Source organism: Schistocerca serialis, chromosome 11, assembly GCF_023864345.2.
Source record: "Schistocerca serialis cubense isolate TAMUIC-IGC-003099 chromosome 11, iqSchSeri2.2, whole genome shotgun sequence".
NCBI lineage: Eukaryota > Metazoa > Arthropoda > Insecta > Orthoptera > Acrididae > Schistocerca > Schistocerca serialis.
In genome coordinates, this window is record NC_064648.1 from 204,964,497 (window position 1) to 204,983,178 (window position 18,682).

The following is an 18,682-nucleotide window of genomic DNA, read 5'->3' on the forward strand; positions in this document are numbered from 1 at the left end:
TCCGAGCTCTGTTTGACTCAATGCTCAGGCGTATCAAGGCTGTTATTACGGCCAGAGGTGGTTGTTCTGGGTACTGATTTCTTGGGATCTATGCACCCAAATTGCATGAAAATGTAATCACATGTCAGTTCTAGTATAATATATTTGTCCAGTTAATACCCGTTTATCATCTGCATTTCTTCTTGGTGTAGCAATTTTAATGGCCAGTAGCGCTGTTTGTTTCTCGGGAAGTTGCGGATGCCCACATCATCATCGTTTACATGGGTACCCACTACGTCAAAAGCGTGAATACTACCAAACTATGGGATACGGTTGTTCTGAAAAGCAGCAAAGTATACAGCAATGACACGCACCGTATGTAAGAGAACCGTAAAACTATGAGACAGGATGGCTGCAAAATGTTTATAACTGGTACATATGACATGTACAGAACACAAATGTGTAAGAGGTGTAATTTGGGATAATTGTGTGTCTTTACTCAACATTACCTGTTCCATATTTCCTCCTTTTTTGGGTTCCGTACCTCAATTGATAAAACGGAACCCTCACAGGACCACTTTGTTGTCTGTTTGTCTGTCTTTTCAAAACCCTTTTTCTCAGGAATGGGTGTGTGTATTGTGTTGATATTAAAATCTATGGTCACTTAGGTATGTAAAAAACTAAAGCTTTTAAGGCAATGCAAATTGTTGTGGTTGGCAGAAGAGCCAACACCGTGTTACTAGTGGAGGCCGAAATGCACGCGTTTTAGTTCACGCAGGCTGGCGTGAGGAGGGAAGAACTATACTGACGTGAGGTCTGGAACATGACAAGGAATTCGAATTCAGAAAGCAGACATAATTAGTTTGATACTTAACTTTAATCCATTAATGATGAACATTGCTCTTGACAGTACATGATTCACAATATTGTCTGTTCAGAATTCATTCTAATTACTGAATATGGCGTCTTGCTTGGTCGTAGCAAATGACGTAGTTGAAGGCTATGCTAAACTATCGTCTCTGCAAATGAGAGCGTATGTAGGCAGTGAACCATCACAAGCAAAGTCGGCTGTACAACTGGGGCGAGTGCTAGGGAGTCTCTCTAGACTAGACCTGCCGTGTGGCAGCACTCGATCTGCAATCACTGATAGTGGTGACACGCGGGTCCGACGTATACTAACGGACTGCGGCCGATTTAAAGGCTACCACCTAGCAAGTGTGGTGTCTGGCGGTGACACCACACAAACAAGAGATACAGCCATTTAAGTCACATATTTTGATGCTCACAAACTCGCGCATCAAAACCTGTAAGGTAGTTCTGTTAGCCTAAAATTATGAAATTTGCCAAAAAGCAAGATTTCACTGTACAAGTAAAGGAACAAAATCCTGAAACTGTCAATAAGTAATAATATTACATAAAGAAGATCATTTGTTATCTGACTGACTGACTTACTGACTGTGTCTGTCCGATTGTCTGTTAAGTCCTCTTTTTCCCAGGAACAGATCGATGTATCAAGTTAAAATTTATGTCACATATTAAGGCCTATGACCCCTTGACAAAGCAAGAAAGTGAAGCTTCTAAAGTCAATGTAATCAAATGATACAGCCATTTATGTCACAAATGTCGATACTCGCAAACTCCTAAAACCTATATGACTCCTTCCCTTAATGTAGAATCATGAAATTTGGCAAGACAAAAGGTTTCACAGCACAAATAAAGGGGAAAAAAATCTGAAAACTATTATTCTGTAACTATATCATATGGAAAAACATTCTTTTCTCATTTGTTATCCAACTTCAAACTTGAAATTAAAAATTTTTCGAAAGTCTTGGAACCCCTGGCACCGATATCTTGACGGTATCAATGTCAATAATAAGCAAAAATTATTGAGATTATCGATTCACAGGATGGATGAACTGTCTACATACATAATTAAGTCTGGACGGAACCCTCAGTGTGAGAGTCCCACTCGTACCTGACCAACCTCTTCTCATTAAAGTATTAAAATGAGTCCTTAACTCATCCTGATGGCTAAGTGTATTACGAGTGCCCACTTCCCCAATGAATCCACTTCGAGAATTAATGCCCGCCAGCCTGGGCGTCGTTTTTAGGCATTTTTCTGCATACAATTAGGCAAATACCAGGCTAGTTGCCACGTCCCACCTCAGTTACACAACGATGTCACATTTGACTGAAAGATGTAAATAGGAGGACTGCACAGAGTCCTCCCTTGAGACAGTGGGCTGGCAGCACAGTAGCTTTAAAAAGGTCGTTGGGGGTGGTAACTCCATCATAATAAAACCCTATATATGGGTAAGGTTTGCTCCTGTGATACTGGAGAAGTTCTGTAGCAATTCTTATCTGACATTCTCTCGATAAAGTGTGCTGGGAAGGCAGGAAGGAAGTATAACAAGTCCTTACTACTACAGAGCGGGGGAGGGAGCAGAGGGGGGGAATGGGGGGGGGGGAATGGGGGGGGGGGCAAGTTGCGAAGATACTAATGAAGGTAAAATGCAACAAGTAAACTTGTCAGTTTTAGAGAGGTTGTAACAGTTACGTTAGGAAACAAAATTGAAGTTAAACCTGTTTTGTTTTTAGGATACACAGGTTTTCAAATACAGTTACTTACTGAACTACAGTTTAACTTTACATTATAGTGAAAAGTTAAAACAGCACAGTTCAGTTGACATTTCAGGTGATTCTGCTGTTATTACATCAAGAGGGCATAAAAGAAGTAGAAACAGTTATGTACAGTCGATAAATATTATGAAGGTATGTTGCAATTCTAGAAAACCCAGTGTAAATGAAAAAGGCAATGAAGATTGAGTGTACATAGTGGAAACTGCTAAGAGATAGCCATTTTGGGTGACTGTGCTCCAACCTGAGGATTTTTCATTGACACAGTAAACTGAAAAATCTGTAACAAATCAGAATGAGCTGCTAGCTGAAAGGATGTAAACTGGCTGAAAAATCAAGTAGTTGTGATTTGAGAGTGAGGTGTCCTTCACCAAATTTTTAAGGAGATCCTGAAATATATTTCTATTTCTCGAACAGTCCACGGGTGTACTGCTGGTCCACAGTGTCCAATATTTCGGCAATCAGATGTGTCGCCATAATCGGGTGCACTGACGAACTGACCTCCTGAGAGCGGATCATCTTAAATCCCTTCCCCCTGCCAGAACATCAGAGGCACACTCGACTTTGGTACCCCAATAAGTCGGTGGTCGCAGAGCACTGTTTGTCCGAAAATCACAAAATGGACTACCGACATACCAGAGTCTTGGCACAGACATCTAAATACTGCAACAGTGTCATTAGAGAGGCTATCGAAATTCGTACCAGGGATGGACTCGTCAACCGAGATTGCGACTATAACCTCAGCAAGGCATGGGAACCAGCAATGAGTCGATGAAAAGATGCTCAGCAAAGGAAAGGAACGGGCGACCAGGGTGGACGAAGCAATTACACTGACGCCACCACAGACGCCGTGACTCATCACCAGTAATGACCTTTGACAGAAAAATGGGATCAGTTTCAAGCTGTTGTTTCAAAGCACGACATGTTTCAACTTGGTGTTTCTTTTGATTGTCAGTCAAAACCCAAGGACAAACTTGGCAGCAACCCTTTTCGTTCCACAATCTTCTGTTAGAAATTGCTGAACTGCACTCCAAGATAACCCACTACTCTCTGGCAGTTGATAAACGATCCGTCGATGGTCTGTGAGCACAAGACGTCCAACTTTTTTTCAATATTTTTGTCTGGTCGGGCAGCTGATGGACATCCACAACACAGTCTGTCATCAATAGACATGTTGCCATTTTTAAATCTTGCAAACCACTCACTCATTTGAGTTTTTCCCACAGCATCATCTTGGTTAACTATTTTCAACATTAATACAGTTCCAGCAGCATTTTTCTGAGCAGAAAAAGCAGAATTTCACAGCTGCACGTTGTTCATTTAGACTTATCATCATAAAAAACGGAACAAGAACAAAATGGCGCTACCAAAAACACTCACTCACTACAGATGAACACAAGAAGCCAGGTTCACAACAAAGGTGGCACTGAACTGGCAATGAGTTGTGATACACACACCTAGTGCCAGAAATGTGTACTACACAAGCTCTGCCCACGACAGTATTATTTTGGTTTCTTTTGGGTACTCCCTTGTACTATACTACTGGCAGCATCGCATCCTATGGCACTGCACAGTTTTAAATGTGTCACCATTGATGCATTAAGGTACTTATTAAATACAGAAATAGTTATCAAAATCATTCGTCACTCAGAAGTAAGAGCGCAAGAGCACACAAAAAAGCAGCAGTTGCAAGCCATACAGCAATAGGCAAACAGGCAGCTACTACGAAGTCTTGAGTAGCCACATTCTGCTCATCATCTCGGTCATCTAAACACAAAAAATGCAGACAATAAGGAAAAATTAATAGGTAAACAATCTATAGCGAGAGGTGATAGGTACCAGTAGGTGCAGGTATACTTTCTTCCTGCTGCAATGGGTACAGCAGATAAACTTCAAAACTAGCATTCTGTACTGGAAATGTGAGTGCCCTGTAAATGGAAAAGCTAGACGAATGTAACTGAACATTAGAGACAAACAGAGAAACAGCCCACTACAATGTCCAAGTCCATTAAATTATAGATGAGGGAGTAAGCAGGGAGAGTGGGAAAGCCATAGTAGCTAAGTGTCACACAATAGGAACATCATGACGGACTGGCCTCTGTGTATTCCAGCTCAGCCTGTCTCATTACTTTGTTGTTCTTGTTCTTGTTGTTGGTCAAGACATTGGTCTGATGCACCGCTCTACACCAGTCTACCCAAAGCAGGTTTCTTTATCACTACTGCAGCCTGTATCCACCAGAAACTGTTTAATGCGTTGAGACCTTGGTTTAAATTTAAACTTATTCCTCTCCACCCAAATTTCTTAAAGTAAGTCTTTTCCTGTTTTATTCTGAAATAAATGCTATTTCATTTCCAGAACAAATTTTTCACTCTGGAGCAGAGCGTATGCTGATATGACACTTTCCGGTAGATTAAAACTGTGTGCCACACCGGGATCTTTGCAGAGGTCTGGGGTTCGAGCACAGATCTGACACACAGTTTTAATCTGCCAGGAAGTTTCACTTTATTTCATTATTTAGCAATTTTATTTCATTAAAGGGCATCAAGGACAGTTTGACTGCAAAATTATTTACCTAACAACCGAACATGGGAAACTCCATGTTGGAATATCAACAATGTAAAGAAAAGATAGAGTGCTATTTACCATAAAGATGACACATTAAGTTAAAGACAGGCATAACTAAACACCACTTACGCATTAGCTTTTGGCCACAGCCTTTGTAAGAAAAAGGAATAAGTGTGTGTGCGCGCCCACACACACACACACACACACACACACACACACACACACACACACATGTAAGCATACTTCATGCACACATAACCACCATCTCTCGCAGCTCGGACCAGAATGCGTGTGCATTTCTTTTTCTGATAAAGGCTGTGGCCGAAAGACAATGTTTAAGTATCTTTTACTTGTGCCTGTCTGCAACTTAACGTGTAGCAATCTATCTTTTTTTACATTGTTTATATTAATGCATAATTGTGCTTCAGCACACGTCAAACATAAAAAAAAAACATGTTACTCATATGTATGTCTTAATGCAGAAATCATCTTTTGCGCAAACCACAACAAACCACTGCTCCTGTACGCTGTATGAGGTGTGATAGAAAAATAACAGGAATTTCTGACTTTCACAGGCTTTATAAATCCAATTAAAAATAATTATCTTGTTTGTACACATGTTCATCATGTATGTTTGCATTTTCAGCTGTTTTGAATATTTAGTTCATTATCGATAGTCAAAAAGGTTATACATGTTTTCGAGTGTCTGGTGAGATTTTACTGTCAGAAAAGATGGATCAAAGAATTTGCATTAAATTTTGTTGGAAAAATAGAATGAAGTGCAGCCAAATTTGATATGTTGGCTGTGGAAAATATCCTATGAGGTAGACATGAGTTTACAACTGGAATAAGTATTTCAAAATGGGGCAAGAAGATGTTGAAGACAATGACCACCCTGGATGCCCTAGCACATCAATTACTGAAGACAGTTTGGAAGAAGTAAAGAAAAGAGTTCTGGCAAATCACTCCTTTGTACCACGGCAAGCAATTTTTTCAAAAATTTTGGGCATCAAACGTGTAACAGCAAAGTTTGCTCCGAAACTGTTGAATTTTGACAAAAAACGACGTCTTGCAGACGTCACTCAGGAATAGCTGAACAAAGTCGGTAAAGACATGAAACTTCTAAAGAAGGTTATAACAAGTGACAAAACATGGGTATACGGATATGATGACAAAACCAAAGCCCAACTGTCCCAATTGAAACTGCCTGGAGGGCCGAGACTGAAAGAAATTCAACAAGTTCGATCACACGTGAAGATTCTTCTCACTGTTTACTTCGATTAAAGTGGGACAGTGCATCATAAGTTTCTGGCTTATGGTCGAATAGTCGATGAAGAATGCTACCTGCAAGTTGTGCACCATTTGTACGAAGTGTTCTAAAGAAAATGATCACAATTGTGGCAAAACCACTCGTGGAAACTGAATCACGATAACACTCCTGCTCATGCCTCAGTGCTTATTGATGATTTGTTGGCAAAAAAAAAAAAAAGGAACCACAACCGTTGTGTTGCCTCAGCCACCATATTCGGCAAACATTGCCTCTCGAGACTTCTTTCTGTTCTTGAGGCTGAAGAGAACCATGAAAGGATGTCCACTGATGAGATAGAAACAGGAGCTGAACACCTTAATAAAAATTGGATTCCAGAAGTGCTTCCAATATCCAAAACAGTACTGACAATAGTGTATTGTATCTGAGGGGGATTGCTTTGAAGGGGAGAAAGTTGACGTCGAAAAAGAAAAATTTCTGTTATATTTCATTGCACCTCATATGAGTGATAAGTGAGTGGTGGCAAGTAATTAATTTTACCCCCTCAGGTATTATCAGGCATATCCTAAAATATAGCTTTATATTCAATGTGCACATACAACTATTTTTAGAAAGTCTGTTCTTGTTATTGCTAGTCTATACTTTATACACTGTTTTATTTCTGATGATGTCAGTTATTTTACTGCCCCAATGACAAAACTCAAAATCACCTGACCTGACTTTATCTCAGTACACCGTGAGAATGCGAGTACAAAAATCATTCCATTACTGACCTCAAAACTACTGCTGTGAACAAACAATCCTGTTGGAAGAACAACCGCAACTGAGCATTGTACTAGAGGTTGAAAATACTGCTCCAGTTGTAAATTTCTTTTACTATCACGACCGGTTTCGGGCTCTCATAAGGCCATCCCCAGGCGTCGCAACTGTGCTGTGGCCGTCGTGATAATAAAAGAAATTTACAACTGAGGTGATATTTTCAACCTCTAGCACTGCTATGAAATAAAGTGTCATGTTGTTGTACTTCACAATGACAGTCTCAAATTGTTAACTAATAGTGCAGTAAAAAAACATTAAACAGCAGTTCTAGCAGATAGTAATATAGCCATTTATATGTTATATAGGTTGTATCAGGACGAACAGTTAATATTCAGGGACATGACAGCAACAATCAGTCGAAGCAAAAAACTTTGGTAAAGATGAGCTGTCAATGCATATCGTAAGTGCTATGAGCACTTGTTCACCTCTGTAAAATTAAAAATAAAAGAAAGAAAGAAAGAAAGAAAGAAAGAAAGAAAGAAAGAAAGAAAGAAAGAAAGAAAGTCTTCTACTGCAAGCTCTTTGTTTTCCATATTTTGGGAGGAGGTTGTATCGATCAAAACAAGAAGAAATTGTATAGTGAACATGGGCATACCTTAAGAAATATTGGCACTTTTTAGTAAAAGAGACATGCCTCACAGTAGCGAAGATGGATAAGTGTTTGTAGACCTTAAGGTACACGCTTTAGCTCTCACGTTTGCTGGAAATTTTCTTCTCGTTTTGTTCCACACTACCACCTCTTGACATAGGGAAAGCAAAGAGTTTATAGTAGAAGAGATTTGTTTCACAGTATCGAAGATGAAGACGTGCTTCTAGCTCTTAAGGTATAAGTGGTAGAGGTCACATTTACTAGACATTTCTGCTTCAAATGATTGTTCCTGCCATATCTCGCAATATTAATCACTCCTCCTGTGACACCCTGTGTAACAGCTGTGAGGCACAAAAAGCATTAAATATTTATTCCACCTATCAGTATTCTGCAACAGACACCGTCACACCAGTGGACTGCTGTAACAGTTCGAGTTACTCGGTGCATTCGAGTCAAATCGCACTACTCACCTCGGGGCCGAGGACTTTCCGCATGATACGGACTTCGTCGGAGTCGGCGCCGCGCCTCGGGCCCGCCGTCCGTGGCGACGCGAACTCCAGCAGGTCCTCGCACGAGACGGCGTGGCCGTCCGGCCGTGGGCCCGCTCCCGCGCCCACCCCCGGCTCCTCCTCCATCGCGTCCAGTGCCTCCAGCTCGTCCGCAATGTGCCTCTCGAAGCTGTCGTCCCCGTCACAGGGGCTGCGGCAAATGGAAAAATAAAACTCAGCCCACCAAACTGATTTCTCCCGAAACCTCTGAACTGAATATGTTGCGCAGCGAGAAGCAAACTAGACGAAAATAGTCACCGTAAGGAGACACCCCACAAATGCTTCTGAAAATTCACTCAATATGAATCCACAGGTTTCTACAAGTACACCATATACAGCTGAAGCCACACACCAATAATCGTAACCAAACTGCAGGGTCTTCATTGCTACTTTTCACACTTTGTGCCAACCAGTCCCAAAGATTTGTTATGCAGTTAAGAGGGAGTGATTTAGCAAACCTGTCAAAGTATGATAGTGTGCCTCTATGTTTGCCAAACTGGGAGTGCTACCCCCCCCCCCCCCCCCCACCCCCCTGCCTTTCAACGCTGTATTATTATTGATGATGAGAAATGGTGTCTTTATGCTAACATAAGGAAAAGAAAAGAATGGTTGAACTCAAACAAAGCAGCAACTCCCTGTATGAAATCCTGCACACATCCACAAAAGATGATGTTACGCATTTGTCCCACCGACGGTGTGGTGCACTACGAACTGCTTCCCTGAGGTGTAACCATCACGGCTGACATTTACTGGCAACAACTGAGACGTCTCGGTGACGCAATCCGAAAACAGGGACCGGGAAGAACACGGGAAGTGAGTCTATTCCACAATAATATCCACCTACATTCCGCTCGGCTGACAAAAAGAGGCATATACAGGAGTTGGGTTAGCTTCTCCGCTCTCTCTCTTGAGCATCTTTCGAGGAACTTCCCATCCGGATAAAATGCACTCCGAACGTGTCTCGACGAGTTCTTCGCCTCAAAACCACTTCATTTCTACAGTTGGGGAATCGAAAAGTTACGGTGGCATTGGCAGACTGTTGTAAATAGTGAAGGAGAATATATTATTGATGATTAAAATCACTGTTGTATGTATCTGTTGTGTTTATTAAACTTATGGAAAAATGCTACAAACTTGTGCACCAACCAAATAGATACAATGATTGAGGGTGAACAAGATAGGGCAGTAGGCTGCAGCTACCATGACTGCCAGGGACTGATGGTTGTGGTGGCAGTAGCGGTATATCTGTGTGTGTGTGTGTGTGTGTGTGTGTGTGTGTGTGTGTGTGTGTGTGTGTGTGTGTGTGTGTGTGTCAGTGCGGGCGCGCGTGCGTACGCACGTGTGGGGGGGGGGGGGCAGGGCAAGAGGAATGGACATGATCAACAAGACCTCCCCCCCCCCCCCCCCCTTCTGGATCCATGCTGTTCTACGCCATCTACAATGTTCCAAAGCAACCACTGCTCTCTAAAGAATGAGAGAAGAAAAGTGGGTAATAAAATGGAAAAGCCAATGATAATAACTACATGTTCACACATGTACGGTGCCTTTACGTGCATATACATGCAAACACACTTCAAAATCCCACTCCCTTTCTGCAGTGAAACATCATTATTTAAGACAATGCACAGGAAATCATTGATCAGTCTGGGTGCAACATTCCCATATCAACCAGAATGACAGGTGTTAACCAGGGATGGTAGTTATTACTGAACCAACCAGTTTTTAGTTATATTGCTTCTTTTAACACCATTTTAACCTAACTGTTAAAATTGCTGAAAATAACTGGTTTCTGAAACAACTCATTTTTTATTTTCCATTCCTATTAGTTACCATAAAAAATGCAGAAACTGAAAAAAGATTGAAAAACTTTGTCTGTTGTGATTTCAAAACACACAGAATCAAAATATTAAAATAATAAATAAATAAAAGAAAACTTAGTCTGTCCACTATTTGTTGCTTTTCTTGAAAAGTGGTAAGTGCTCGAACACTATTTAAAAAAAAAAAACCACCAGAATTCTTCTAATCATTCTATTTTTTGAAACTGCTCAAAAATCACGTTGTAACTGGGGATCATACTATTATTTGTGCATTTACGATTAGTCAGTGCTGAAGGATGAAAACTGAGGTTGAAGAACTCTGTTCTTCAGGTTATTTGTCATGTTATTTATTTATCAACAAGCAGATAAAGGCAAATCATCTACACACAGGCAGTAGGACAGCTACTTTCTATTTCTTTTGCATACTATGAATGAATGTTGTTAAGTTTTCAATTTATTACTGTTACCATAATATCCTTCCTCCTTCCCTGCTCCATAGAAATGGCAGCAAAGTCTTTAATATTTTAAAGCCAATGGAGCACTGAGCTTCATTGCTACATGACTTCATAAAAGCAGTTTGTAACGTTCCCTGGCAAACTCACGTTATTAAAGAACAAGAGTTTATTTGTACCATATATGCCGCTCTGGGCAAGTTGTATATATCGTAATTATTGAACAAAAATATTACTGAATGTGGTGTAAAAGACATTTGTTATTCTCCTTATATTTTTTGTTGTAATATTTCTCTGTATTTAGGATAGGAATTTTTCTGTATTTATTATGTGATTGTAAAATGTGTCAGTATTTGCGTAGCAGAGATATAAAATGTTGCCAGAAGAGAATAATATCGTCAATTTGCAAAGAAATGTTAATAGTCAGCAATACTATTTAAGCACAATGCATTATGTATTCTTTGGTCTTCTCTGTTCAGAAGTCATTGCGGTAGGACACTGTGAAAGAGTTTTTTACGAATGTGTAGACTTCTTTTGCCTCTGTCTGGACTTAGCCGCCATTAGACGATGCGTTACGAATTAATGTGAGTTGTATTGTTGTTTGATCTAAATATATTAGAGTTTATCAAAAGTGTGAATTATTTATGTAAATTAGCTTGCCCACGTCATCTATAAAATTTCTTTAAGAATTTTTCAGCATTTTTAGCGGTGTTGCTGGGCTGTGCCGCGACCAACAATAGCAGAGGCGGCACATTTAAAAAATTATCAAACCCGTAAATCGGGAACAGATGCATAAAAATCAATAGTGAATTAAGAAATTGTTCTTCTTTTTCAGTGATCCTGTGGCTGATAAAATTTGAATTAATTATACGTTTGTGCATTCGTAGGCGGATAGTTAATGTTAGTTAACATTGAAATTTAAACAGTTTGGTTCTTTAAAATAACTCAAGTGCATAGTGAAGTAGGTTTGATCAGTGATAAATGTCGGCTTGGCAATAATTAAAACATTTTCTGGTAATAGAGGTAATCTTGTGTTCTATGGCTAGTGCCGGGACAAAATTCAGTAAAAATATTTAACAAAAAACCCACTGCATCTGGAAAGTGTATGCCAAGGCCGAAAGATTTAAAGGACTCAATTCTCAACCTAATATTCTTAACCAGTTCATATGAGTTCACGTAAATATAATTTTTTCTTTAAATGTACGTAATTCTTAAGAAAGTAAAAATTTTTATTACCACACGAAAATAAGAGAGTGGTTGTACAACAAAGTTCGCACGAAAGAAAATTAACTTAAAAGCAAAAGATAAAATTTATTATTCTTCTTTAACGAAATTTCAAATCAATTCCATTCATTTCGACGATTCCGTTAAAAGTTCCAGGCAAGGATTGGTGCCATTCTGCAATACAGCGTACATCCGGCGATGTCAACAAGGAACTACCATACAGACCATGTGGGGGGCCAAGTCCTGCACCCTGCATGTACACATGTAACCTTAAGCCACGACACAAAGGAACATCACTGTCTTAGCAATGATGCACCAGTTCTTATCCCATGTGTTTGTTAGTCATTTCTGTTATTAAAAATAGCACTGACTACTTATTTCCATTTACTATAATAACGCAATATTTCACACCAATGCAAATTTTATGAACAAAAATTATCCTTTTTGTAAAAAGGTTTATTCAGAAGCAAAAATTTTGGTAGTGCTGCTGTGGCACACAATATTTTGCCTCTTCAGTCGGTAAAATCTGTTATAACCAAGACCAAACAAACATTGAAAAATACCAGTTATTCCGACTCAAATACTGGTATCTGTTTTGGCCAGACAGTTTTTCCTACCATAGTGTGAATGCTCCATAACTAATTCCGCTCCTCTCTCTCTCTCTCTCTCTCTCTCTCTCTCTCTCTCTCTCTCTCTCTCTAAGAACTGAACAACATGTGGCAGTGAGGGGGGGGAGGGGGGGAGGAGGGGGGAGGGGAGAAGGTTATTAAATGACAGTTGAAACTTTGCTCAGGAACCTGTTTTGCACCACATTTGTAAATAAATGCTAAACATGTGTGCCAGCTGACAATGTTGTGAGATTTAATCTGAATAACATATCCTCCTCCATAGATCTATGTACCACAACTGAACATTTTCTTCCCTTCAAAAATATCTATACTTGCAACTGACAGTTAAAGCTACAATATCGAGGGATATCTCTCTTGGGGACATTCACAGTACTCGGGACTGGTGATGAATGCCTGCATACGATATGTCTGTGTTGTTTGAAATAATTCATCCTCTTGGGCACAACTATCCTGGCTTCGTGCAGGTACATGCAGAAATTTCCATATACACTGTCCGCTTTACGTCTGATCAATCTACACTGTCTCACATCTTTCTCCTAGATTTCAAAAATATTTATTGAACAACGCCCCATAAGATCAAATTCTTTTCCATAACTCTTGCAATTTAAGTGCTACTGTTTTTTATTTAAACTTTTATACCTCATTTTGTGTTCAAACTATCCTCTGTATCTGCCTCTGGTCGTGAACATCTGCAATTTGCAAAGCTGTACACTGCATGCTTACACCGATGGGCCAAAACATTATTACCAGCTGTTTAATAGTGTGTTGATCCACTTTTCAAATGCAGTACAGCAGCAGTTCTGATTGGCACGGATTCTACAAGTCCTGAATGTGTTTCCAGAAGTATGACGCACCAGATGTCTGCTCACAGGCCACTAAATTCCCGCAAATTATCCGATGGTGTTTTATGGGCACGCAGCTGGTGCCTGATGTGTGTTCCTCTCCAAACCATGGCAGGACAATTTTGGCGTCGCGTTGTGGAGAGTTATCCAGCTGGAAGACGTCATTGCTATCAGAGAAGACTTCAGCCATGAAGGTATGCGCAGGGGTTCCAGAATTGTGTTCACATAGTACGCTGTTGTCATGGTGTATTCGAGTACTACCATACGTCTCACAGAAGCTCCACTTGTGCCCCACAGCATAATTCTACTCTGACCAGACTGCACCTGTGGCACAACGCACGTTCCAAGGGGCCATTTGTCTGAATAACGGCGTGTAAGGACCCAACCGTCGACCTGGTGTAGCGGGAAAAATAATTCATTTGACAGGCAACACATTTCTATCGATTCAAAGTGAAATCTCACTGATGCTGTGCCCACTGCAATCGTAACTCTCAATGTCGTTGGGTCAACACAGGTACACGCAGGGGGTCGTGTGAAGTCGAGCTACATGTTCAACAATGGCCTTTGACACTGTGCTGCGAAACAGTAGTGACTGCACCAGGATTGTACTGTGACATCAGACATGCCATGGATCACTGCCTATGCTGGGTTACATAGTGCAATGAGGGGGGGGGGGGGATAAGGGGGGTGATAGGGGGTAGGGGGGGGGGATAAAGGGGGTGATAGGGGGTAGGGGGGGGGTGCTCTGAGTTCTACATTTTGTGACAAGGTGTGGACATCCAGTACTGTACAGCTACTCGTTATTTCACAATCCTTCAAACACTTTCAAATCGTTCAAATGGCTCTTAGCACTATGGGACTTCACATCTCAGGTCATCAGTCCCTTAGAACTACTTCAATCAATCTAACCTAAGTACATCACACAGATCTACGTCTGAGGCAGGATTCGAACCTGCGATCGTAGCAGTCGCGTGGTTCCGGACCGAAGCACCTAGAACCGCTCGGCCACCGCAGGTGCTTATGACACTAATACGCCAACAGACAAATAGCTTCGCCACTTACCAGCCGCAGCACCCTAACAGTGTGCCTTTTGCTAATACTGCTCATATCAGTGAATTTCCGCATTTGTGCCCTGTATCTTCGCTATAATGACTACCCGTATGTCTCTCTTCCACTTACATTCTTTGCTTACCGCGTCACGTACCTGCGGCACTGGTAGGTGGCATTCGACCTCACAGTGGCCAGTGGTTATAACGGTTTGACTCAGTGTAAATGACAAGTGGTGCACTCGACATACACCGTGCTGCTACACCGGTGCGGAGTGCTAAAGGAACACTCACCTGCCCGTCCTATCAGCGTCGGCCGTCGTCTCTGTCGCCACCTGCCCGTTCCGAGGTGGCTCCGACGTGTCACCGCCATCCTCCTCCTCCGCCTCGTCGAGCCGCGGGGGTGGCGAGTGACCCCGCCGTTGTAGCTGTGGTGACAGTCGGTCGCGATCGTCCGCCCCCTCGTCGGAGTCGGCACTGCCGAGGCGTGCCAGCGTTCGCGACACGCCCCCGCCGGGGATGATGAGCGGGTGCTTCCGCTGGTGGCGCGGCTTGGAAGGCGCGGGAGGCCGCGAACGGTCGCGCGGTGGGAGCGGGATCGGGTTGGCTCCGTCGCTGGACGTCGGGCTCGGCGACGGTCCCTCGTCCTCCGAGCCAGTCTGCAACTGGCGAGATGGCAGTAGGATACGAGGCTGGAAATGGACAAACTAGACAGCTGGAGAGTCCACCTGCCGCACTTGCGATTTGAGCGCACCTACAGACTGAACTCTCCGGGTGCAACTGACGACCTGCCCTCACAGCTTTACTTCTCCCACTAACTCTCTACCTGTTTCCAAATGTTGCAGGAGATATCATCACAGTGAGTTGAATCGATGCAAAACTCTCCGGCTTTCACCTGCATCAGTTCATTGAAACAGTGAGATGTTTTGACAAGTGTCACGACTGTTACGGTTTTTTGGCTCAGTGGTCGGAATGTCGTCTCGGTCGTCTTTATAAAGCCGATAAAGAGTGGCAGGACTAACAGTGGCCTCAAAAAACAGAGGCGGTGGCTAGCAAGTGAGCTGCACCTGTCTCTCGTAACCGAGTCATCCTAGCCGAGATAAATCCAGACAGGATGTGGGAGTAGAGACCGACTGACCGTACCGGAACAAGTGCGCTCCCCCAGCTCTCACCCGCACTATAGCAAGGGGAGGTGGTGGTCTGCAGTGCTGCATCATTTATATAAACACAGCTGAGACACAGTTTTGACACTACACATATCTACACAGACACTTTCAATAGCACTCGCTATGTACGCATATGTATATGTACATTGAGGTGACAAAAGACACGGGACGGCAATATGCACATATACAGATGGCAGCAGTATCGGATACACGAGATATAAAAAGGGCAGTGCATTGCCGGAGCTATCCTTTGTACTGAGATGACTGACGTGGAAAGCTTTCCCACACCACTGTGGCCTTACGATGGGAATTAACAGACTGTGAATGCATAATGGTAGTCGGAGCTAGATGCGTCGGACACAGAGGTACTATAGTACAGCCAGATTAATCTTTAGAGCTGTCAGCAATTTTAAACACAATCTTTAATCCATTAAACTGTATATTCTAACAATGTCTTGTTCATTAGAAGAGTGAAACTGGTCAATAAAAGATACAAAGTACAGTTGTGGCTGTATGCAAAAACTTGTTTTAACCGTCATTCCTCCTGCAGGTAATGCCTGCTCTTTTAGAAAAACTATAGTTATTAATTTTTTTAATATCTGAGAAATAGTTTCAGAACTAAAATTTGACCTGGGCACGATCTATGTGGCGTGTGACCTGCTCGATTTTTGCCAGTTTTGCATTCACTTTGTTGTATAATGGCACAAGAAGCCAGCACTGCATGGAGCTGTGAGTGAAGGATCACCACCACATTTTAGTTGATAATGGAAGCGAGAATAAAGAAAAATCGAGACACGTTCATAAGATTTGTTGACGTGGAAAAAGCGTAAGCATTCTTATTAAAGTTTTTCACCATCACTAGACAAATACCTGCAAGTTAGCTTGCCCAAAGAAGTCGGTTATAATCGAGTGAGGCCTGCTAATGAAATGAAAATAAAAACTGTGTTTCTTGTTTATTGTTATAAAAAAGATTATATACTATTTTTTTGTGTCAATTTGTGATATAGAGTTTTCGGAGCAATGGCATACAGCAACATACTGAGACAGTGTGCCTGGAAACTTTCCAGAGTGTGCACCTGCCTCAGAGTTCCTAACACTCTGGCCAACCCATCATTGAGAGTCGAGGGCTTCGTAACGGTGATTATGATTCCGTGGAAGGGACTCGATGCACAAAAGATTTTTTTTTAGAATATCATCATTATTATGCGGGATTTTGGTGTAGCAAGATCTATAAATTCTTACAACTGACAAATAAATGAGTCAAGTTTTCACAAAAGTGTTACCTAAAATAGTTTGAAGTTCATCCACGTAGCTTATTCACAAAGACAGAAAAGAAAATAGAAAGGAAAATCAGTACCAACATTCAGAGAACTGTCACAGCAGTTGTGCTCGTTCCAGAACACATTGACAGAAGATTTTCTTTGTGGCAGGAAGAAGGGAGAGCCCTCTGTAAGTATTAAAATTAGTTCTGCCTCCTTTCTTATTTACTGGCTGTGCCAGTTGAACTTTCCAATCATTCAAATTTTTCTCACCTGTAATTACTATTAGGTTGGTGCACATATGTTCATATCATTTTTGTTTTGCATGTTGGTATTCCAGTTGCTGTGAGTTTGTTATTCGATTGTCGTTTTTTATTTGCAGTTCACTGTTGCTATTTAAGTGTATATATTGTCATTTTGTCACCTGGAGATAGTGAGTGGAGCTGTGGCTAGAAATGTAGTGCCACACAGAGAAACCGGCACAATTCCCACATGCACAATTCCCACATATTCTTAACACCGACATATTCTTCTGCTCGAATTAAATATAGGGCTGACAGCAGTGGAGACAGTCAGAAACATTTCCACCATGTATGGGGATAATGCCATTGTACGGAACATGGCAAGAAAATGGTTTTTGCATTTTAACAAGGATAGCTTTGACACTAGTGACAACATTTGCATACAATGGGGAAGGTTCAAAAATCATGTGTATGGGTACTGCATGTTCTAAGCCAACATCACAAAAATTAGCAGGTGGCCATATGAGCAACTCTGCTTCCTCATCACCCACTGGCTTGCCAACAACATTGACCATTCCTATTACTGATGATGAGAAATGGCATCTTTTTGGTCCACAGCTCGTGGTCTTGCGGTGGTGTTCTCGCTTCCCGAGCGCGGGGTCCCAGGTTCGATTCCCAGTGGGGTCAGGAATTTTCACGTGCCTCGAGATGACTGGGTGTTGTTGAGTCGTCGTCATCATCATCATCATCATCATCATCATCATCATCATCGTCGTCGTCGTCGTCGTCGTCGTTATCATCATCGTCGTCGTCGTCGTCGTCGTCGTCGTCATCATCATCGTCGTCATCATCGTAGTCATCGTCCATCCCCATTACGGTTGGAGGAAGGCAATGGCAAACCACCTCCACTAGGACCTTGCCTAGTACAGCGGTGTGGATCTCCTGCATCGCCTCCTACGTTCTGTAAAGGACTATGGGACTTCATCATCATGATCAATCATCCTAAAATAAGGATAAGAAAGGAATGGCTGAATCCAAACAAATCAGCAAGTCCCGGTACAATGACCAGCGCACATCCACAAAAGATGAAGTTACACATTTGGTGGAACAGCGATGATGTGGTGTATTATGGATTGCTTCTCCCAAGTGTAGCAGGGTGTCTACGTGGGCAAGGAAAAAAAATTCCCGGATTTTCCGGGTAAAAATACTCTTTCTCCCGAGCGAAAATACAGTTTTTCCGTGTTAAGTGACCGTATACTATTCCTTGGCACTGTAAAACTCATCAATCCTTTGAATGTTTATGGTTTTATATACCGACGTAGAATTTCCCGCCACTTTAGAAAACGAAACTCAAGGGGGAAAAAAATACGTTTTGAAACACCTCTGATGTGCAGCAATATGTACGCTGCACATTTTTGCATTACGAAGGTATGAATTCGAATTCCACCAAATACTGCACGTTACTTTTTGAAGCACTGAAATCAAGATTGCGAAGCGCTCATAACTCATGTCACATGATCTCGCCAGCTGATGACGGTATAAGCCACGTGATGTAGTCAGCCAATAGCAATATCACTCTTAAGTAGCGCGAAAACACAAA

The 18,682-nt window shown here is 41.8% G+C and overlaps 1 protein-coding gene across 1 annotated transcript in view; it reads right to left on the reverse strand.

Annotated features, from left to right (window-relative positions):
* The window catches only part of LOC126426657 (activated Cdc42 kinase-like), a 386,532-nt gene that overhangs the window by 64,597 nt on the left and 303,253 nt on the right, over positions 1-18,682 (reverse strand). The window contains exons 18-19 of the mRNA XM_050088543.1: positions 14,710-15,074; positions 8,328-8,556 (exon numbers count right to left, since the gene is read on the reverse strand). Coding sequence (XP_049944500.1) covers positions 8,328-8,556; positions 14,710-15,074 — 594 coding nt within the window. The remainder of the gene's footprint in view (positions 1-8,327; positions 8,557-14,709; positions 15,075-18,682) is intronic.